The sequence below is a fragment of the Pollachius pollachius genome (assembly GCF_949987615.1).
Source record: "Pollachius pollachius genome assembly, chromosome: 10".
NCBI lineage: Eukaryota > Metazoa > Chordata > Actinopteri > Gadiformes > Gadidae > Pollachius > Pollachius pollachius.
The window spans coordinates 2,305,447-2,329,399 of NC_136943.1; the positions used below are offsets into that span (position 1 = coordinate 2,305,447).

A 23,953-nucleotide genomic window follows, 5' to 3' on the forward strand; every position below is an offset into this window, starting at 1 on the left:
TGAGCGACTCCTACTAGTTCTCTAACCTAAACTAACCACCTCTAACTAGTACCTAAACTAACCACCTCTAACCTAAACTAACCATCTCTAACTAGTACCTTTAATAACCACCTCTAACCTAAACTAACCATCTCTAACTAGTACCTAAACTAACCATCTCTAACCTAAACTAACCATATCTAACCTAGTAACTAAACAAACGATCTCTAACCTAACTAACCATCTCTAACTAGTACCTAAACTAACCATCTCTAACTAGTACCTTAACTAACCACCTCTAACCTAAACTAACCATCTCTAACTAGTACCTAAACTAACCATCTCTAACCTAAACTAACCATATCTAACCTAGTAACTAAACTAACGATCTCTAACCTAACTAACCATCTATGGCCTAAACCAACCATATCTAACCTAAACTAACCACATCTAACCTAGTACCGAAACTAACCATCTTTAACTAGGACCGGATGAAGATGATTCTCTGTTTTGATCGGAAAAGAGAATTTGAAAATATAAAAAATGCTCAATAAAATGCTTGTTAAATTAAGAGATTTTTTGTTGAGATGTGTGATATAACACACAATCACACACACACACACACACACACACACACACACACACACACACACACACACACACACACACACACACACACACACACACACACACACACACACACAGTCACCGTTGCCTGGGGTTATGCATGGGGTTATCTCGTCGTCACTGCTGCTGCCATGGTTACACATGTCAACATCCTTTTGCTAATGATGCACGGACATAACTCTCTCTCTCTCTGTCTCTGTCTCTGTCTCTGTCTCTGTCTCTCTCTCTCTCTCTCTCTCTCGCTGTCTCTGTGTGTATACAGAATCAATTTTGGACCGTTAACGTTGGTAAGACCTTCAAAATGAAACCAAACGCAGCGGGATGGGGGGGGGGGGGGGGGGGGGTAGTTGATTATTAGATGTCTGACATATCAGCAAGATAATACTTGATTTAGCCATGATGGTTGGGGTCCCGGGTCGCGTGCGTGAGAACAAATCATGAAAGCACGAGACAGATCGACGAGACATTCAAATATTTTATTAATCTGGCATGACACAGAAAATACAAAGACAGCATGCATTTACCATTTCAGTGATATTGAATTGTATTATCGTACGCTCGCTCACTAAGCCTCTTCCCCCTTCACCACTCACAGTCAGTGAACAAACAGTGAGTCAGCGACTAGTGGGTCCGGGAGGAGTCGAGACTGAGAACGAACGAGACGAACCAGAGAGAAGATTCAGTTCCAATGGCGGTTCTACACTGGCAGAGGCGTAGGAATGAGTTTAACATTGGGGGGGGGAAACATATCGGAAACCTGACAGATCCGTTAATGGTTTGAACAGAAATATGTCATAAATTAGCTACACTGAAAAAATTCTCAAATATATTTTATTCTACTAAAAAGATACATTTGTAAATGTAAAGGAGAACACATTTTCAATGGCAGTAATGAAATGATAAATATCAAATCAATTCTTTAATTGCACGCTCATTCATCCAGTTTTTTAGAATAAGAAGCGGTGACAAGACGCTGTGTTGCGCTTTCAAAATAAAATAAAATATTTTTCTCCCCCCTGTATCATTTTTAGGTGAGACAAATGCGCCTGTCTCCAATATTGGAGGGGACACGTCCCCTCCGTCCCCCCCGGTTCCTACGCCCATGTACACTGGGGCCTACGGGGGCCCGTGCGCCTGTAGACATGTCCCTGGCCTCCCCTGTGCCCCCCCCTGTGCTGACCAAATAAAACAATCATGATTTTACTGATTTTACATAAGTAATGCGACGCAACGTTCTACACTGGTAAATTAGAGGGGCGCACCCAAACACAGAGGTGGTGCCCCTCGGTGAATGAGAGCTCACCAACTACTCTTGGAGAAAGGAGCCACAATTTCTCCTGTTGCAAGAGTCGAAGGCAAGCAAAACGATTTCATTTTGGAAGTGACTTGTTGTTCTTGCACATAACCGCGTTACAGAAGTTCCTCACACTGATAATGAAATTAAGTTTGTTAATCTGGTCTCGATATATTTAGAAATTTAACCATATCTACTCATCGAAGCAGAAGTGAGTATCCAAATGTTGAATCCTTGCTAGGTCTAGGCTACACAATGTTGTGATATTAACCATGTATTTTCATCCGTTTTGCCTGTTACATCGGGATAACAAATACATTTGAGGAAAGAGTAGAAGACCATCTGCCCATGTTAAGTAGGGAGGGATGGTTATGCAGCGAAATGTAATGCATGCCCCAACGTTTTTATTATTTTTTTCTGCTATCATCAAATGAGGAAAGAACAGTAGAACAGGGAAATCTTCTAAAAGGGAAGAGCTCAGTTTCTCCACACTGACACTTAAAATAATTTGGAAATGACACCCTGGAGTTTTTTTTCACATTGACGCATTGTATTTGAACCCTTTTTATTTTTCATGGCCCTACCTCTTATGGCCCTACCTCTCTTGCACGCTTGTATAAAACAAATGTTTGTATGATTTTGACGATTTAGGGCATAAGCTCCATCAATTTAGGATAGTTTGACAGAAAAATACAGACTGGTGAAGGAATAAACTCTTGTACAAATTTAATGTTTGATAATTTTTAAAGTTAAACAAAGTTTATAATCTTTAAGCATCATTTTTTTTTCTATTTGTGGCCCTCTGGTTAAACACTGGCCCCTCCTTGGCCCTCTTAGGAAAATTTGTTCTTTGTTCTTGCTAAATATTTGTTCAGTCAAACTGATTCGGTCGGAACTCATCACTAAGTACTGGTGGAGCAAGGCATGGACAGGGCAGGGTTGGGGGTTCTACTCCCTGTGACTCAGTAGTAGAGCAAGGCACCAACACTAGCCGCGTTAACATGGACACTTCTGATCCGATTGGATTTCTAATCGGAATAGATCTGTTCCTATCATGCGATCCGAATGTACTGTATATATTGCATTTACTAAAGTGGTAAGCGTACGTTCCTATGTCTCTCACGCACACCTGACACATCTGGACCGGCGGAGACATTTATATGCAGGCCTATTTGATTTAAATGAAAGCCCAGCAGGAGAGAGCTTTTCTCTACCTGCTCCTTCAATAAAGAAGAAGGACAGAACAGCGACGTCAGTTTCTCGTCCGGTCTTTATATCTACCCCCTCCTCTCCTGCAAACAATATGTGTTTGGATGAGAGTGCGCCAAAGTGATTCCAGAAATGATTTTGTTACAGCACTTTAAGGACGAGTATACACCAGCCTATCCTTAGGCTGGTTTATAGTCCTCCGTAAAGTACGTGCATATCCAATATTTTTTAACTGTCCGTTGACGCAACGGAGACGGATGGAGACGGCAAGGGATGTGATTGGTCCTCTAACAACCATTTCTGGAATCACTTTGCACCTTATTTACTTTGCAGCATTTTTACTCTTAGTTGTTTACTTTGCACATTAAGGACCAATAAAACACTGAATAAAATTTGAAAAGCTTTTGAAGTTTATTTATAACACCATTTACATGGTTAGTACTGTAGTCATCATATAAGATCGATCGGGCGGCGAATTGCCCCCCTCGAGGGGTCTCCGTAGCTACAGAGTCAGATTATGGATTACAGAGTTGGGTACTCCTGTCGTCTATCCTATCTCCCAGAGAACGCACTCTATCAAGTCCATCCGTGTCTTCGACGCGATTGTTCTCCACATCATCTGTCAAAGTTTGGCGCGTAGCGACAATCTCCTCCATTGCTGACGCGTACGAACATAAACAAGGAAATGACGAAGAAGTGACGTCGCTCCCACCCAGACGCGATTGGCTGATACGCTCTGCAAAATCTTTTGCAAAACGTGTTTTGCGGATTGAAATGTCATTTGTATTTTGCAACACATGGAGCGTGGCGAAGTGCATTTCAATCACGGGGGTGCTATAGCTTTTCTATTTGATTATAGTTACTCTAAAAATGGGACAAAAAATAATTATATTTTATTGTTATAACTTTTTCCAATTGAATTGAGGATTTTATTGTGACTTTGCATATTCAAATACACTTTGAATAACGTCTTTTCAAATTACATTCTTAAATTGCAATGACCTATTGAATTGCAAATTGTAAATTGCATTGCCATTTAAATTTTGCTACATATCTGCTTCCATACATAGGTCAAAACGGGCTACATTTGGCTGAATTATAAAAGGTCTAAGTAATAAAGATAATATAAAGAGCTGTTTGGGAGCCGAAAGAGCCGGCACTTGTTGGTGAGCTGATCCTTATTATCCGGCTCCCTAAAAATAAGCGAAATTCCCATGTCTTGGGCCAAAGATCAACAGCGAATGAGAGTCGGCGACTATCTCCAATGACAAATGTCAGTGATAGGAAATACAAAGCATGAAACTAAGAAATAATCAAAGTAATTAATTGCGTACAATGATAATAGTAATGACATTTATTAATGACCTCATGTCGGAATGGCGGGACGTTTAAAAAAAAGTAACCACCACCTCCACCTCCACCACCTCCACCTCCACCTCCACCTCCACCTCCACCACCTCCACCTCCACCACCACCTCAACCACCACCCCCTCAACCTCAACGACCACCACCACCTCCACCTCCACCTCCTCCACCTCCACCTCCACCAACACCTCCACCTCCACCTCCACCACCTCCACCTCCACCACCTCCACCACCTCCACCACCTCCACCACCACCACCTCCACCTCCACCATCACCAACACCTCCACCTCCACCATCACCAACACCTCCCCCTCAACCTCAACGACCACCACCCCAACCTCCTCCTCCACCACCACCACCACCAACACCTCCACCTCCACCTCCACTTCCACCACCACCTCAACCACCTCCAACTCCACCGGCACATGCACAACCTCTAACTCAGCCACCACCACCTCCACCACCTCCACCACCTCCAACTCCACTTCCACCGCTACCACCACGGATTGGTTGTTTCTGATTGGTCCGTCACACGCGTCACCCCTATCTTTGATTCTACTGTCTATGGATTTGACTACCCCGCTTTTACTGGTTTGATATTAGCTGCTAGGGTTAGGGTGAGGGGTAAGGGTTAGGGTGAAGGGTAAGGGTTAGGGTGAGGGTTAAGGGTTAGGGGTAAGGGTTAGGGTGAGGGTTAAGGGTTAGGGTTAAGGGTTAGGGTGAGGGATCCGGAGTGGATGCTCTGTTTGTTCAGTCATCCAGCACCTCTCTCCCCTCTCAGGTTGCCGGAGCCTGGGTGGGATGTGCGTGTGTGTGTGTGTGTTTGTGTCTGTGTGTGTGCGTGTGTTTGTGTGAGTGTGGGTGTGTGTGCTTTCACAACCCGGCTTGGTGAGTGAACGGCCTCCTTCCAATCAGCACACGAACCGGAGCTTACTTAAAGCAAAAACTGCACTTTTATTCAAGCATAAAGAATACTACTATTGAACCGAGAAACGTCTTTGGAGGAATCCACAGTCTTGTTCCTCCGGTTGGAATCACGTCACCCAAGGAGACTGGTCTCTCCGCACACGCGAACCTGGAGAGCGTTGAATGAGTGTGGAAGCCTGCTTTTTAAAGCACGCTTTCGCACCGTGCTCCGCATTTCAAGAATTGGCTGGCACCAATGCTCTTACTGGCGCCATTTGATGGAAATCTGTGGTACAACGCCTCCACAACCTGACCCCTGGGCCTCCGGGGGCGCTGGGCCAGAGACGGGTTGCCACAGTGCCTATGTGCGTCTGTTTGTTTTTGTGCGTGTTTGTGTGTGTTTGTGTTTGCGTGGGTGGTGTAAAGGAAGGCTGGCTGGGGGAGTGCCCCCTCAGCCTCCACCCAGCACTCCATCTTACTGCCCCGTCGGCCCCTGACAGAGGGTAGCCATGTTGGGGCCCCGGACGTCACCCCACCCCCGTCTGTTTCCACGGTGACGGATTGTAAACTCCTACCCAGGCTGCTTTGCGACTGCAACACATTGAACATGAACACCAAACACACACACCAAACTCCACCACACGCTCACACACTTCCCTCTTCCTTTAAACCATGTTCATCCCGTCTCCCAGTAGGATCCTTTGAGCAGCGATGACTCGTACCTGCTGAGTAAGAACAGAAACAGGAACAGGAACAGAAAGCTGTGGCATGGAAGAGCAGAGTGTGCAAAACCCAGAGAGGAAGAGGCCTGTGTAACTAGCCTGTTAACTTAGTTTAACTAGACCATGTCTTACTTAGTATAACTAGACTGTGTAACTGTAACTGGGTATAGACTATGGTACACACTGCGGTCAGAATCATCCCGGCGCCTTGAACGCAGTGAGGGACAGGGTCATCTTCACACTGCGCTCTCAGTCTCTGAGTCCACCAGCTTGCCTAGTGGCGTGTAAACACAGAATCCAAACTTGAGCATTTTTTACTTTTGTGCCCGCTATTTGAGAAAGCGCTCCATCTAGGGCAGTTTGGGAGGGTGGACCTGGACTGGACAGAGCTAAGATACAGCTGTGGGAGCTGCTTGACACTGGTTTGGAATATCATAGAGGTCAATCCACGGGTCTCTGCTTAATGCATCGAAACCGCCTAGTTTAACAACATGAACCTAGGGTCTTCACTAATCCGCAAAATCAACGGTAGCGAATGTTGGCATCCCCAATTCATGATGTGTAGATGATGTGTAGAACCCGAATTATGTTCATTTCATTTTACAGACCTTGTTTTGGTTCTGTGTGTCATTGTAATGTAATGGCAGAGCAAACTGCCGAACTGGGCTGTGACGCGGCCACAGGTAAGACAAGCCCTAGAGCGGGAGTGGATGGCAAGTTGAACCCCTTTCGATAGCACATATCTCACATACTTTCTCTTTTGCTGTATGAAGAAGAAGAAAAAAAGATTGAATTTATATAGCGCTTTTCTCTTACTCAAAGACGATTTAAACTGAAGGGGGGGACTTCACTCACCACCACCAATGTGTTGCACCCACTTGGGTGATGCACGGCAGCCAATATGCGCCAGAACGCTCACCACACACCACCTTGAGGTGGAGAGTGAGGGAATTAATGAGTCAGCCAATTAAACAATGCATGACCATGTGATGCTTTGTCTGCAAAAAGGATCTCTGGTGTCTGCTAATGACCTCTATATTTCATAACTGAACTGTGATTGATTGTGAAATGGAAGCTGTTTCGACGCCCTTTAGGGAACTGATGGTCTTCAAAGCCGTGGGTTTGGATGGGGTGTTGTAGTTGTTCGGTCTGTGGTGACGGAGATGAGTGTGTGGTCTACCTTCGGCCTCCAGGGTGAGTACCCTTTCATTATAGAGAATCCTTTGACAACGTCACAACGTGAGTATTAACGGGGTTACTATGTTTTGGTTGTAATAAAATAACATAGCAACTTGTTTATTTGGTTGTTTTGGATAAAAGCGTCTGCTGAATGAAAAATATTTTACTATTCTGTTCAAAGTAATCATTTCATTATAAATTCATTATGAATATAGTTTTCATTTATTCCCTAAAACCCATTTGATCCATAGATTGAATGTATTTATTACACGGCTCTATCGAAAATACTATTAAATACTATTTTTCCCGATAATGACTGGTGTTCTATACATTATCCCTTACATATTAATGTGTGATATGGGTACAATAAAATGGACCAAGGCTTTGTTTGATTTAATAATCCTCCAAGAATTCCCACTAAAGGCTTTATAACACCAGCCTACAACCCTATGAACTCCAGGAGACCTTATCTAGAGAACCTCCAGACAAGTCCTCCAGAACCTCCAGGAGCATCTAGAGAACCTCCAGATAAAGTCCTCTAGCTGAAGGTGTCTGACTGCGGCAGAAGAAATGCAGCGGATGGACATGGATGAAGACGGGATCCGAAACCTCATGGTTCCTCAAGGTAACTCACTCTTCTTCACTACACCTTCTTCCGCACACAGTGGATAGCAGCTTCTACTCCCTCGACCCAAAGGTTCTGAGTGTGATTCCCAATGTCCGCAGTCTACTGGCAGTCGTCCTTAATAGTCCAGGCAAAGTAACTCATTTTGGAGCCAAAAATATAACTAATTGTAAAAAAAGTTTTTTCAGGATTGATCATTTCTATGAGATGTCCAGAACAACATACTAAAAGACCTAAGAAATCCTAGTTGAGGAAACCAAATGAGCAATATACTTATCGAATATAGGTGTATCAAAATCAAACCTCACACAGTGATACATGAAAGTAACATTTTTGTTTTACAAGTTTCTTAGAAAAATCCATTTACATATGCAAATGAGCTCAACACTAGGCCTAATTGACTTTTGGCCAAGAAGCCATGAAGTCACAAGTAGAAAAAACAGGGGCCAAAAATGAATGAACACATTCATTTCCGTTCAGTAAGTTAACCTATGCATAAACACGATCAATTTGAAGTCACTTGCCACACTTACCTGGGTCACTTGCCACAAATAGACTTATATTGACCTTAAGAATGTATTGCAGAATTTTGCCTCCAGTTGCTTTCTAATTTATTACTTTTTATTTGCGAACAAGCCTTACCTAATGACATTCCCCCAAAGATAACATCAGAAGAAAGTCAGAGTAGCCATCTTTGTCATTATTAACGTGGTGAGGTGACATTTTGGGAAGACAGATGAAAAACCAGATAGACACACTTTCCAGACATTTCAGCTCTTTAAAATAATTTTGCAAGACACCAAAACTGCTTCTCTTTTTGTAGTTAGCAAGTATTTCAGACCAGGCGGGCCACCAATCAGACTTCCGCCGTTTGTAAAGTAGCTTTGCAGAAATGTATTTGTCATGCATATGAATGGTGTTTCTGCCTATGCAAATGAGGACATTCAATAAATATGGAGCTTATGTGTATATTCAAATTCATTTACTTTAAATTCAAGTACTTTACATGGGAACTTGCATTGTGTAAAGTTTAATTTTGATAGGAGTAAAGGAAAGAAAAACAGCCCCATTGGGGTGTATTGTTGCCTGGCCTTATTGGCGCACCTCTCGGATTGATGAGAATTTTACATATTCCCTCTAGGATTTCTTAGGACTTTTGGTATGTTGTTCTGGACACCTCATAGAAATTATCTAAGCTGTAAAAGAATATTTTACAGTTAGTCTGTCGTAAAACGCTACTTTGCCTGGACTATAAGGACCTAGATTCTGCTGTTACGAACAGCTATATATAATTAAATATTTTATTATGATTTCATAATATAATTTACTAGGATGTTTCAGGATACAGGCAAGTTTGTACCCACCCCAACTCACCCTTTCCTCCAAGTCCCCCTCCTCCCCCTCCCCCAGTCACTCACTCCTCCACCTCACCTTCCTCCACCCATCCCAGCACACCCTCTATTTCACCTCATCCTACTCCACCCACCCCAACTCACCCTTTCCCTCACCCAACCTACCTCAACCAAACTCTCTCCTCCACCTCCCCCTCCTCGAAACCCTTCTCCACCCTCCCCAATTCACTTATCCCCCTCCACCCACCCCAACTAACAATATCCTTCCCCCAACCTAGCTCACGCCAACCCTCTCCTCCACCTCTCCCCCAACCGTGATGCCATGCTAGGCTAACGAGCTACCTCCGGGCCGCTCTGTTCCAGGGGGGGTGAAGGAACGGTGCTGGCCCTACAGGTGTCTGATCGCTGGGCTGCTGCTGCTGTGTGCCTCGTCTCTGGCTGGAAACGTAACGCAGTTTTACTGTGAGTAACGTCTGCATGATGTCTGGTGCACCTGGAACATGTGGAGCAGGTCATGGTCATCGAACATAGATATATATACTGACTCTCTTACGGTGGGTCACGGTTCGGTAAGGTTTCGATACATCGACGAAATAAATGCCTTTGCATTTAGCCTTTTTTATTCCGATTTTCTATTTGTTCTTAACAGTAAAAAAAAAACATAGATAGGTTGGCTTCAAGTCTCACTTGACCTAATGTCGATTTTTTTTCCTCAAATTAATTCCAATATGCACACCAATGATTTATTAAATTATCTAATTATCAAATTACAAAACCGTTGAAGACACGACCACATTTAGGGGTCAGGCATGCACTGTGGACCATTAAAGCATTATTCATCTTTAAGTCTGTCCCGCTGAGCCTTCTTGTAATCAGAGAGTACGGATTCATACGCTTGTTGGAAAAGAATCGCGGCCAGCAACGTAAACTGTAACAACATCACGGAAAATAGGACCATTCAGGACATCGGTCTGGGACATCTCCGGTCGGATTCTGAAAATGACTTCAATGCTCCAACTGTGGTCCGGACAACAGCTTGATGTTTCGGATGGTGATTGTTTTAACAGTTCTCTGTATCAGGCACTCTTGCGCACTTATTGTATGTTGTATGTCCTGGCACTTAAAAATAGTACTTAGCATTGGGTAGCTTCTTTTCATAGCTTTGTTGTAGAAGAGGAATAGGTTAACCTAGCGATTGTCATCACTTGGTTCTATGAACATCCTTTCTGTACAGTCAGCGATATATTGTTGTTTCTCTTTCTTCTGACAAATGTACTTACTGTTAGTCGCTTTGGATAAATGCGTCTGCTGAATGTAAATGTATTAGAAAATGGCAGAATTTGACCCTTTAATGCTTGTGCGTATAAAAAAAAGAAAACATTTAAAGTTAACCGGCACATAGCTGACAAACCAAAGGCCTGTCTTACTGTGAGGACTATTAAAGGACCGATAATAATATTGTATGATAATAATAAAATGATCTATAGTAATGAAGACACTATTCCCTCTGCTCTCAGTTGGAGGTGGTGTGGGCCAGAGGCTTCACCACGCCTTCACCAAGCAGGAGGAGCAACAACAGGAGAGATACAGGAACCTGATGAGGAACAGCACGGGTCTGCACGATAGATACCATACTCTGGCTGCCGAGAGAGCCAGTCTTCAACTACGTTACCACGCTTTGACCCAAGAGAGAGACAAGCTACAGGGCCAGGCTAGCACCCTTACCACCGAGAGAGACCAGCTACAGGGCCAGGCAAGCAGCCTTACCAAAGAGAGAGACCAGCTACAGGGCCAGGCTAGCACCCTTACTAAAGAGAGAGACCAGCTACAGGGCCGGTTTAGCACCCTTACTAAAGAGAGAGACCAGCTACAGGGCCAGGCTAGCACCCTTACCAAAGAGAGAGACCAGCTACAGGGCCGGTTTAGCACCCTTACTAAAGAGAGAGACCAGCTACAGGGCCGGTTTAGCACCCTTACTAAAGAGAGAGACCAGCTACAGGGCCGGTTTAGCAGCCTTACCAAAGAGAGAGACGAGATACAGGGCCAGGCTAGCACCCTTACTAAAGAGAGAGACCATCTACAGGGCCAGGCTAGCACCCTTAGCAAAGAGAGAGACCAGCTACAGGGCCAGTTAAGCACCCTTACTAAAGAGAGAGACCAGCTACAGGGCCCGGCTAACACCCTTACCAATGAAAGAGACCAGCTAAAGGGCCAGGCTAGCACCCTTACTAAAGAGAGAGACCAGCTACAGGGCCAGGCTAGCACCCTTATCAAAGAGAGAGACCAGCTACTGGGCCAGTTAAGCACCCTTACTAAAGAGAGAGACCAGCTACAGGGCCGGTTAAGCACCCTTACTAAAGAGAGAGACCAGCTACAGGGCCGGTTCAGCACCCTTACTAAAGAGAGAGACCAGCTACAGGGCCGGTTTAGCACCCTTACTAAAGAGAGAGACCAGCTACAGGGCCGGTTTAGCACCCTTACTAAAGAGAGAGACCAGCTACAGGGCCGGTTTAGCACCCTTACTAAAGAGAGAGACCAGCTAAAGGGCCAGGCTAGCACCCTTACCAAAGAGAGAGACCAGCTACAGGGCCGGTTTAGCACCCTTACTAAAGAGAGAGACCAGCTACAGGGCCGGTTTAGCACCCTTACCAAAGAGAGAGACCAGCTACAGGGCCGGTTTAGCACCCTTACTAAAGAGAGAGACCAGCTACAGGGCCGTTTCAGCACCCTAAGCAATGAGAGAGACCGGCTAAAGAGCCAGGCTAGCACCCTTACCAAAGAGAGAGACAAGCTACAGAACTCAAGCTCCAAACTCATGACGGAGGTCAAAGCCCTGAGTGATGCATTTGAATGTAAGTGAGGTTGTTTTGGTTACACATACACGGTATACACATATTATTACTATTATCTATAGGTCTATCCTGCGTACATCTGGTGGACACCCCCGTGTGATGCCACCAGAGGGGAGACAGTGACATGGCTCACGATGGCTCATCAACATCACGCCCGCTGATCAAAAAGGGGGCCTTTAACGGTTGTTTTTATTACCCTGTATCTATTTGCAGCCCGGAAGTGTCCTCCGAGATGGATTAAGTTCCAGTGCAGTTGTTACAGAGTCTATCCTACTAGGAGGACCTGGGAGGACAGCCGCGAGTACTGCAAGAGCGAACAGGCCGACCTGGTGATCATCAACAGCAGAGAGGAGCAGGTGAGGAGGAACCGACTGGGGCGCACTACTCCTAACACCTAAAGGGCACTCCACCCATTGAACACTTTTAGGCTCCTGTTGGGCGAGTGGGAAAGACCTTCCAATATGATCTGTGATTATATATAGTTTACAATTGGTGCCGCCAACAAAACATTTTAGTAGTTAGCACTGTGTAGCATCTTATCCCAGCTATCATTGTTGTATACGGGGAATGGGTTATCCTAAAGATTGTTAGTGCTTGGCAATGGCCGATATGAACATCCTTACTGAACCGACAGCGATATATTGTTCTCCTTCTTCTGACAAATATTCTTAATGTATGTCGCTTTAGATAAAATCGTCTGCTAAACGCCCTCAATGTAAATGTGAGTGGAAGTGTAAAAGTTTTGCATGACTTTGCTACGCTGTCACGGGAGAACCAGTATGACCAGTGCACCAGGGACTCATGGGGATGGACTGGGAGACTCTCCCCTCTGGTGCACACCACGCCCTGTTGCCTCGTTAGTTTGCTGTCTGTTGGCGTGTTATTTCTTCATTTATTGCAAAAACAACTTGTCAAAATACTTCAGCCAGCTGGTGAATAACAGTAAGAGGTGCAAGTCATTGGTTACAGCTAAATAAGCTACACCTAATAATGCATAATGTATTGGAAAGCTTCACGTGATTATTCAAATCTCCTCGCCACTACCCCAACGGGACCCTCAGTGTGTGTAATCAGTGAGCTCGCCTGCTTCGTCATCATCTTCCTCTAATCATCGAATTATCACCCGATGTCCCAGAATCCTGAATCAGGATGAGAATGAGAATGCAGAAGTATAATTCAACCAAGCTCTTACACTCTTTGTAATTTCTTCCCACATAAATATCTTTGAAGATATTTGTAAATACTTTACTCCAGAAAGGCGAGCATAGATGGATAGGTTTGAGTGACATCGAGACCGAAGGGTCCTGGACCTGGGTGGACGGAACCACCCCAACCACAACGTGAGTTAACTTTGGGTCATCTTCCTCCCAGCTAGTCAACTATCCCATCATAAGGGCTGTTGGAGTTTAGGGGCACACCGGGGGCTCACTTTGTAGAGCGTGTACAATTAAGTTAAGTTATCCTTGATTGTCCCTTCTTGGGGGAAATTCTTTCTCTGCTTTTGGCCCATCCAAGGAGCCGGTGAACACCTGGCTGGTACAGAGCTCCCACTTGTAATTTCTCCAGTATCGATTGTGTTCTTTGAAGGTTCTCAGCCTCATGTGTGCCTAGATGCCTAGATGTAAAGCGTTGTGGGGAGAAAATACTTTTTTTTGCTTTGGTTCCTCTGCTGCAGGTATTGGGGGATTGGCCAGCCTGACAACAAAGGTGGGGATCAGGACTGTGTCTATTACTTCCAACAGTTGGAAACAGTCGGATCGCCTAGCGGAGGGTGGAGCGACGCCGGATGTAAAATGTCGGGTGGCTGCATTTGTGAGATGTAGAGAGTGAATGTGTTTGGTATGGGGATGGGTGTGTCCATCACCAGCAGCTGTTAGGATGTTGCTCGGGGAATGTCCGGATGTACCTGCTGATGTCTGGAACTGTCTTGTGTTGTAAACCGGGAATGGGTTAACCTAGTGATTGTTATTGCTTTGCACTTGTTTCTATGAACATCCTAACTGTAACGACAACGATATATTGTTGTTTCTCTTTCTCCTGTCAAATGTACTTATTCTAAGTTGCTTTGGGTAATAGCGTTTGATAAATGCCCTAAATGTTAATGTAAATGTAGTGATGTTTGGATCTGTCTAGTGATGTCTGGATGTGTCTAGTTATGTCTGGAGGTGTCTGGATGTGATCTCTGATTGTCACCAGATTTGCCCTATGACGTTTTAATGCTTCATACTTTTATTGTAATGTTGTCAAATCCATACATTTATCAGATCAAATGTTGAGGTGATTGTACTGATGTACTATACTGTCACTCGCCTGCTTCTTCTGCTCGCTTGTGTTCTGTGATTGTACTGTGATTATTCACTGCCTTAGGCATATCTGTAGAATGGGCCATCTGTGAAAATGATATGCAATGATTTGGGTGATTACACATTAGGAATAATTTATGTTACAAAACATGTTATTTCATCATTAACATAAAGCATTCATTATTCAAGGCTACGATGTCTACCTCAGATCAGGTAGTGTGTGTAACACAACTGTAACAAACCATTGTTGACTGTGTGAGGGAAACCTTTTCATTCATCATTTATTTTCATTAGCAGTGGATATCAATACTAATGTCATCAGAATGAGATGATATTTGCGTCTACGTCTCAACATTAGCTTATTTCTAAACTGTTCGTATAGATTCTGCGTTGTGTATTTTTTCGTCGTACTAGTAATTCTTGAAGTGGAAATCAAAGCGACTTGCCAGGTTGGCTCAGAGGGTTGAAAAGAAGGTTTATTGGAGGATGTAATACAGCACAGGTACAGACTTAGGTGGAATAGTCTCAGTGTAGGAGGTGAGGAGCAGTCTCCAGACGTGCTCCTTGGCTGTCGATCCCTCTTCTCACTGAACCAAAGGGTTGGGGCGAGTATTATAACAAAGAAAACATGAATAACAAGAGAACAGAAGCACTCTCACCCTTGATAAGGTATATGGCCCCGGCTATGTCCCAGACGACCGGGGTGGTTCAACGTTGTTGAGAAACAAATGGCGAAATGTTGGCAATAACACCTCGTATCAGTAGGAGAGGCACTGGCCTGTTTCTAGACTAAGAAATGTGAACACAGAAAGACACTGAAATACACCAACATCCTACACCTCATATGGGCTGAATTGGCTCAAGCCTTGTTAAGTCACTCGAGCTGAGATAATCGGCTCTATCGACTGAAGCAATAGACTGAAGTTCACAACAGTTTGAAGCCTTAGCTTTGCAGACGACCCTCAGATCGTGTCTTTCTGCTGGTGCTTCGCACAGTGCTGCTCTAGGAATGTCAACGCTTTAACGAATGTAAGTTTCCTCTTCTCAACCTGTAGGGGTCCCAGATTCGCTGAGCCAAGAGCGCGTGGGCGGGTGTTACGCCTGATTTCCACCGGGGACGTACGCGCCGCGGAACGGCTGCGAACTCTGCCCTGCGTCCATTTCCACCGGGCGCCTAACGGCAGCGTAGAGATCACACGAGATCACGCGATAATCATAAACCTAATGTACTCACCTTCCACTCCCAAAACTACTGCAATTAAATGCCAGGCTTTGTCCTTTCTGACATTGTCCTTATAAAAAGGATGATTTTTTTCATAAATTATTTTATGTTGCTCCACTTCAACAATCAGTCTCTCGTCGTCCGTGTTGCCAACCCTCTGAGACCCTTTGATTGATTGACTGCTGACCTGGTGCCACCGGTCATGACGTAATGTTGATGTGAAGTTGTGATAGGCTACATGAGCATTGTGTTTTATTTTGACCGGATGCTCTATGGCTTTTACTTTTTCACTTGCTGCCCGGCTCGAACTGTTCTGTTGAAATTGACGCGGTTCAGCAACGGCTCGCGTCAAAAATAGAAGTGCTGCGAAATGATAGCGCTGCGGCGCGGCGTGCCGCTCCTGGGACGCTGCTGAGTCGCTCCGCAGCGCGCCCGGTGGAAATGGTTTCATTGATTAGAGTGGCAGCGATCAGCAGCGGTGACCGCGGCGCTTACGTCCCCGGTGGAAATGAGGCTTTACGCTATGGATCGCCGCGGTTTGTTGTGGCAGCTCGTCTCCGGGCGAATGGATGTTATTAACAAAGAACAACAAAACGTCTTCTTCTTCTTGGTTTTAGTTTGAGTCCGAACCGACAGGGGATGTTTGACGATGAAAGAGGAAAATAGTATTCTCCATAAACAATGTCGTTGTTTTTGTAATTCTTTCGGTTTAAATATACAGAGAAACCTTTACATTGTAATCCAGTTGTGCCACAGTAAAGGAAAAACCAGGGGAAATATCTGTCTTTGCATTCTCTGACCACGAGATGTCGTCGTTGCACCGCTGTTTTGCTCGGTGACTGTACTGAGTACAAATTCTTCGATGCACAGCAATAATACGCGACAACGTTTAAGCTGTCCATTTGTAAACATGCATTACCCGAAGTCAAACTATTAGCCGCACTTCATATTAGTAGTCGTTTCACTGTAAAATAAACATTGAAATCATCAAATCATTACAAGAACTAATTTATATGACTTTAATGATTTACCACAATGCGCCACAGAACCGTGGAACACTAGAAGACATTTGTGTATGCCTATAAATAGACTCATTCAAATTACTGTAAAAATAGACATGAGTTTTTATAAAATGTCTATTTAAGCTTCAGAGGCTGTGACTACTGTAGGCCTACAGAAAATGCCCTCTTTCCAGGTTCTTGCCACTGGGACCCTGAACCAGGTCTGAACCGCCCTACTGTATCAGGCCTTCCCAATACCACCCCATGCCCAAAACCTTTGAGGCGACTTTCGTAACTTGAAGACCTTTTATCCGGCTAATTGCTTGCCTTGTTCGGCCCGGTTGTGTTCCAACTTAACAAAATGAGGGAGATTAGAACACAGAGAGGGATTCTGGTCCACCTTTGAAAATAATTTGGAACTTTAAACCTGTCTGAGAGGGAGAGAGAGGCAGGGAGGGAGAGAGGGAGAGAGAGAAGGAGGGAGGGAGGAGGAGAGAGATTGAGGGGAAGGAAGGAAGTAAGAGGGAAGGAGAGGCAGAAGGCTAAAGAGAGAGAGAGGAGGAGAGAGATTGAGGGTAGGGGAGGAATTGAGAGAGGGAGGATAGGAAGAAGGTTAGAGTGACAGCGAAGGGACAAGAGAGAGAGTGATAGGTTTGGTGGAGGGAGACGAAGGGAGGGGGTAAGTGAGAGGGAAGGTTAAAGAAAGAGGGAGAGATGGAGAGGAATAGAAGGAGACGGCGAATGAGGGAGAGAGAAGGAGAGAGAGGACTGCCTTCAAAGACTTCGTGCCATGCCAGTGTAGGAATAGGTTTTCTACGCCCAATAAAGCCCTTTAAGTCCTTAAAGAGGCAGAGAGCGAGGAGGCGGGGACAAACCACCAGGAGCACCCCCCCCCCCAGCAGAACCCATACCGGGGATCTGGGTTCTCCTTCGGTCTAAAGCAGCAACACCCAACCCCGGCCCCGGCCCAGAGCCCGGACTGGAGCCAGGCTGGGGACCCATTAGAACCGGGCCTTGAAATATTTAAATATTTAGACATTAAGATGGCCTATTGGTAAACAGCCTTTTAAAGACGATAAACCACCCGGTTTAGGCATTCAGTTGGAGAGCTTTAGTTTATTATTCAAATAGAAAATATGTGTGCTTGCATCCCCGATGTGTCAGTGGGAATGTTTTGTGAGACATCGTGTTTGTGCGTATGGCGGGGGGTTATAAAAGCCAACAGCCTTTTACTGCCGGCCGCCATCTTGGTTGTGTCGTGCTAAAAGTTCACAGAACACTTGAGCAAAGCTCACAGTGAAATGACCTCCCTGACCGAAGCACTAAGACTCAGTTTCTGAGCTCCAGAATGAACCGTGTAAAGTAGAGGAAAATACTGAGCACAAAGATACAATGAATTACTAAAAATACAATAGACATCAAACTGTAAAGTGGTGGGGGTGGTGGTGGCGGTCGTAGTGGTGGTGGTGGTGGTGTTGGCGTTGAAGGGGGTGGCAAAAATAAACAATTTAGAGAAAAATATTATATAGATATTTGGTGACAGTGTATCGATTCTCATATCCGCAGTGCGACCACCAGAGCCCTGAACCCATCCCAGGTGAGGAGCTCAGCAGGTAGGGCTGATGACTGGCTGCTCTCACCATGTAGCGTGTGGAGCTAACCCCCTAGCGCCGGCTCTAACGAGCTGACGGGAGTTGCAGCGGACAGAGGGGGGTAGGCGGTGGGGGCTGCGGTCGGGGCCCCCGTCGGGCCCCCGGGGGCCCGCATTAAGCAGAGTTTAGCGTGGTTAGCGGTTCTCCCGAGAGCCGTGGTATCAGATGAACTTCAGGCGCCCCGGGGAACCGGGGAGTTTCACCCCCACAGTGAGTGAGGCCCAGTCCCAGCAGATACACCTCTACATTTACATTAAGTGCATTTAGCAGACTTTTTCACCTGAAGCGACTTCCAATAAGTACATTTGTCAGAAGGAGAAACAACAACATATCGCTGTCGGTACAGCAAGGATGTTCAAAGCCAAGTGCCAGCCACTAACCATCGCTACGTTAACCCATTCTCTGTATACAATTGAGATAGCTAGAATAAGACACTACACAATGCTGAGTACTGTTTTTAAGTGCCAGGACGTACATCATGCAGTAAGTGTGCAAGAGAGGGTATGCAGAGTCCAGGTGAACTCTGACAAGTGAGTCTTGAGTCATTCGTGAAAGTTGGTGAGCGACTCTGCAGTCCTGACGCCTGAATCTAACCGACCAATCGTACCGTCCCCATTTCGTCCCCCTATTCTCAGGGAAGAGGAATGAAGGAAAAGGCTTATTCAGCGTCGAGGATAAGCCTTTCTTCTCTTTCTGGTTGACCAAGAATACAATACTATTAGTCAAATGCACAACATAACAGGCAAAGCAGTCAGAGCTGGCAATTACATTTTTGTATCCCAAGCGCTCCTAAACAATGCAAAAAAATAAATAGGATAAGAAGACAAAAAGAGTATAAAGAGTAACAAGACCTATGATCTTCGCCTTCGCTCTCAGGGTTCCTCCCAGCTAACTGTGTGGACGACGGATCCAGGAACAGCCTGGAGACAGAGAGCTCTTCTGAGAGGCGGCGGCAGTCTCTCCAGCCCCTGCAGGAAGTGGCATCCTGAACGTTGGCGTGGGGCTCCACAGCGTTCCACTGAGGTCGGAGATATTCTGTGGTCTGCCCCCGTCCGGGATAATCTCCTCCGTCCGCGATGAGGTGGGTGGGGGTGGAGATCTCCGTCGCACCGGGGGCTGAGGGGTCTGGTTTATTCTCTCTTCTTCGTGTCTGTAATTAATTGCCTCTCTCTCGCCTGGGATGTTACGTATTCCAAGCGCATAAGCTGCTCCCACATAGCCACAAGGAAGCAGGATCGAACACATAAGCTGCATTACCCCCACATAGCCACAAGGCAGCAGGATCGAACATATAAACTGCAATAACTACTCCAGCCACAGATGGCAGCACCTTTAGACAGGTGAGGAAGCCGGAGCCAATACGTCACATAGGCCACGCCTACTTCACATAGGCCACCCCGACTTGATACAAACGGGGAGCGGGAGTCAGATGAGGTCAGAGACATATGGCAGCCCCGTTGAGAAGCCCGGGGGAATCCTCGGAGAAGGAAGATAGCTCTGCGGCATTTTTCTCCACGTGTGTTAAATACAATTTCCTCCTTTTGCTTCATAGTTACCATACCGAAATACTTCAACGAATAAAGTGAGTTAAAAGCGATCCGGATTGAACTACTTTCTTCAAGAACACGGCAGGGACACTGGGGCATTCTGGGTAGTGGGAGGTGGCGTGGCGACAGACCCTCGACGCGGCCGTCGTTTAGTTGAATGTTTTGTCATCACTGGTACTCCTTCTGCGGTGGCTGTAGGCGCTCGCTGTGGACTGGAACAGATGTTCGCCTCTGGACGATCTCTGGTCACCACAGGACTCCTGACAGACACCGCTGAATATGTCAAAACAGCTTTTTTAGTTATTGTCCCGTTACGATGGTCCGTGGATCTGAGACAAAAAAGAACTGAAAATCCTTGTTACCTTCCGTTAAAGTAAACATCATCAAACATCTTCACAACTCTTGTCTGTTTCGGCGCCGCAGTGGTAGAACGAGCTCCCTGCCGACGTCAGGTCTACAGAGTCGCTCACCAGCTTCCCTCAAAGGACCCAAGACTCACCTGTCCAGAGTTCACCTGGACACTGCAGTAACCCGGTTAAGCCCCCAGCAAGCTAGTTACTCACCTGACAGCTACGGATGTGTCCCGGAGACAACTGCTCTAACTGCATACCACCCAAAAATAACAAATCAACAAAACAAACCAACGTGGTTAAACCGCGTCGCTGTACCTCACAGGGAAACTCCACAAATACCACTCACCCCTCAATCACGAGACCACCGCTGATCAGTTCCCCTTGCGTCGATACGCAACGCACAGGACAAAATCTCCCCACATTGACCACATGCACCAAACAACCAAAACAAATCAACCAATCAAAATGCATCTCCCCAACACAGGGTGTGCTGAGCACAGTCACTCACCTGCCATGCCCCAGCCAACCCCATCCACGAGCACCAAACTCGGCCTCAAACCAACTACGAAAAAACAATTGGACGAGCCCCCACTTGTCACAAACCGACCGTGGCGGTTGTGGCAGAGAGGGGAGACGCACACAATTGACTGAATTCACCTCCAACACCTTCAACTCCACCTCCACCGCTACCACCACCTCCGCCACCATCACCGCCGCCTCCACTAACTCCACGACCATCCCCCCCAACTCCAACTCCACCACCCCCACAACCACCAACAGTTCAGCCCTGCTCAGCGGCCCCATGCGGGCCCCACGCCACTGGGCTCCAGCTCTTCAGGTGAGTCACAGTGAGCCGTCTGTCAGTGCAGCCCCGCGGCCTCCTGGGTAATTAAAGGACAAACTCTCCGGGTGTTTACACTAAACAGCTTGACGCGTCTGGGAAACTGAGGGCTTGCTCAGCAGCGGGAAGCCTGCGATCCCCCCCGCCCCCCTGCTGAGTCAGGAGTCTCTCTCCTGGACGGAGATGCACACTCCCATGATGCATTGCTTTCCCTCAGATACTTGCCCTTAACTCATGCCTCGACCAAACCAAGCTCTGACTTACAAACGCAACCTCATGTTTTACGTGATTTTAAAATGATATACCTCACCTTATCGAGCACATCCTTTGTCATATAAGCTTAACCAAGTCCTTAATCAGAGACCTAAACCTTCACTTCCCTAACTTGATGGGAATAATCAGCACAATCCTATGGAAATGCAAACTAAGCAGCATTACTTGGTTGGAATATAAGTCGTGTTGTAGTTTTCCCCTGTAGTTTTCTGTGGCCCTGCTGCAACGCCTGGGAACCCCATGCGTCCTGAACACAAATTTACAAATCCTACTATGGCCAGGCCAATGCCCAGAAAATACTTGAGTGGATGCTCTGTTTGTCTTGGTGGGTGTGTTTGTATGTGTTTGTGTTTGCGCGAATGTATGCGTGGGTGGTGTAAAGGAAGGCTGGCTGGGGGAGTGCCCCCTCAGCCTCCACCCAGCACTCCATCTTACTGCCCCGTCGGCCCCTGACAGAGGGTAGCCATGTTGGGGCCCTGGACGTCACCCCACCCCCGTCTGTTTCCACGGTGACGGATTGTAAACTCCTACCCAGGCTGCTTTGCGACTGCAACACATTGAACATGAACACCAAACACACACACCAAACTCCACCACACGCTCACACACTACCCTCTTCCTTTGAACCGTGTTCAACCCCAGTCTCCCCGTAGGAACCCTTGAGCAGCGAGGACTCGTACCTGCTGAGTAAGAACAGAAACAGGAACAGGAACAGAAGGCTGCAGCATGGAAGAGCAGAGTGTGCGAAACCCAGAGAGGAGGAGGCCTGTGTAACTAGCCTGTTAACTTAGTTTAACTAGACTATGTGTAACTTAGTATAACTAGACTCTGTCATTTAGTATAACTAGGCTTTGTAACTTAGTATATCTAGACTGTGTAACTTAGTGTAACTAGACTGTGTAACTTGGTATAGACTATGTTACACTCTGCATTCAGAATTCAGAATCATCCCAGCGCCTCGAACGCAGTGAGGGTTAGGGTCATCCTCACCCTGCGCTCTCAGTCCCTGAGTCCGTAATGTTGCTAATGTTGGCATTCTGGATTCATGACTGTGGGGAACGTGTGTAGAACCCAAATTATATTCATTTCACTTTACAGACCTTGTTTTGGTTCCGTGTGTCATTGTAATGTAATGGCAGAGCAAACTGCCGAACTGGGCTGTGACGCGGCCACAGGTAAGACAAGCCCTAGAGCGGGAGTGGATGGAAAATATAAACCCTTTTCGATGGCACATACCTCACATACAATCTCTCTTGCTGTACGAAGAAGAAAGACTAAATTTATATAGAAGTTTTCTCTCACTCAAAGACGCTTTACACTGAAGGGGGGGACTTCACTAACCACCACCAGTGTGTAGCACCCACTTGGGTGATGCACGGCAGCCATTCTGTACCAGAACGCTCACCACACACCAGCTTGAGGTGGAGAGTGATGGAATCAATGAGTCAGCCAATTAAACAATGTATGACCATGTGATGCTTTGTCTGCAAAAAGGATCTCTGGTGTCTGCTAGTGACCTCTATAATTCATAACTTAGGATTTAAGGTGGTTGACTTGTGTCTTATTGTGAAATAGAAGAAGTTTCGACTCCCTTTCTTTAGGGAACTGATGGTCTTCAAAGCCGTGGGTTTGGATGGGGTGTTGTAGTTGTTCGGTCTGTGGTGACGGAGATGAGTCTGTAGTCCCTCTCTACCTTCGGCCTCCAGGGTGACTACCCTTTCTTTATAGAGAATCCTTTGACAACGTCACAACGTGAGTATTAACGGGGGTACTATGTTTTGGTTGTAATAAAATAACATAGCAACTTGTTTATTTGGTTGTTTTGGATGAAAGCGTCTGCTGAATGTAAAATATTTTACTATTCTGTTCAAAGTAATAATTTTATCATGAATTCATTATGAATACAATTTTCTTTCATTCCCTAAAACCCATTTGATCCATAGATTGAATGTATTTATTACACGGCTCTTCTCAATGCTCTGGAACGCTCCGTTCACTTGCATGGGCCTTCACAACTTCCGGCGGTGATATATTTTTGGATAATTCACCGTTGCTAAGCATATAATGGCCGCTGTCAAGGAAATTGGATTTTTTGCCGTCTTTCTTATCACTCCGCAAGTAGTCCGATAATTTATCAACAGCAGCGTACTCAGTTGCTAAGCAAGGTCAACACCTTTGGCGGACTTATTCTCTGCTGATAATCAATACGAATGCTGGGTAACAAATAAATTGTAAAAAGACACACCGTGTGAAGTTATTTTTTAGTTTTGGCAAGTAGCCATGTAATAAGCGAGATAATGTATAGAACTTCACCTGTCATTATCGAAAATAAGCCCCTTAAGGGCAAAGCAAAACACCTCCGCTTCGCGTCGTTCTTCCTGTCGGGGCTTATTTATCCCGATAATGAACGGCGTTCCATCCATTATCCCTTACATATAAATTTGTGATATGAATACAATATAATGGACCAAGGCTTTGTTGGATTTAATAATCCTCCAAGAATTCCCACTAAAGGCTTTATAACACCAGCCTGCAACCCTATGAACTCCAGGAGACCTTATCAAGAGAACCTCCAGACAAGTCCTCCAGAACCTCCAGGAGCATCTAGAGAACCTCCAGAAGAAGTCCTCTAGCTGAAGGTGTCTGACTGC

At 45.8% G+C, this 23,953-nt stretch overlaps 1 protein-coding gene across 1 annotated transcript; it reads left to right on the forward strand.

The window, feature by feature from the left end:
• Positions 1 to 7,229: 7,229 nt before the first annotated feature.
• On the forward strand, positions 7,230 to 23,939 carry LOC307081567 (uncharacterized protein; the record flags this gene model as incomplete). Its single annotated transcript, XM_079744818.1, has 11 exons — positions 7,230 to 7,296; positions 7,742 to 7,906; positions 9,622 to 9,720; positions 10,776 to 11,887; positions 12,056 to 12,110; positions 12,324 to 12,466; positions 13,341 to 13,450; positions 20,813 to 21,026; positions 21,956 to 21,989; positions 22,442 to 22,477; positions 23,854 to 23,939. Exons 2-11 carry the CDS (start codon positions 7,852 to 7,854, stop codon positions 23,937 to 23,939), a joined length of 1,944 nt encoding a protein of 647 aa, XP_079600944.1. The 5' UTR covers positions 7,230 to 7,296; positions 7,742 to 7,851.
• Positions 23,940 to 23,953: the final 14 nt, after the last annotated feature.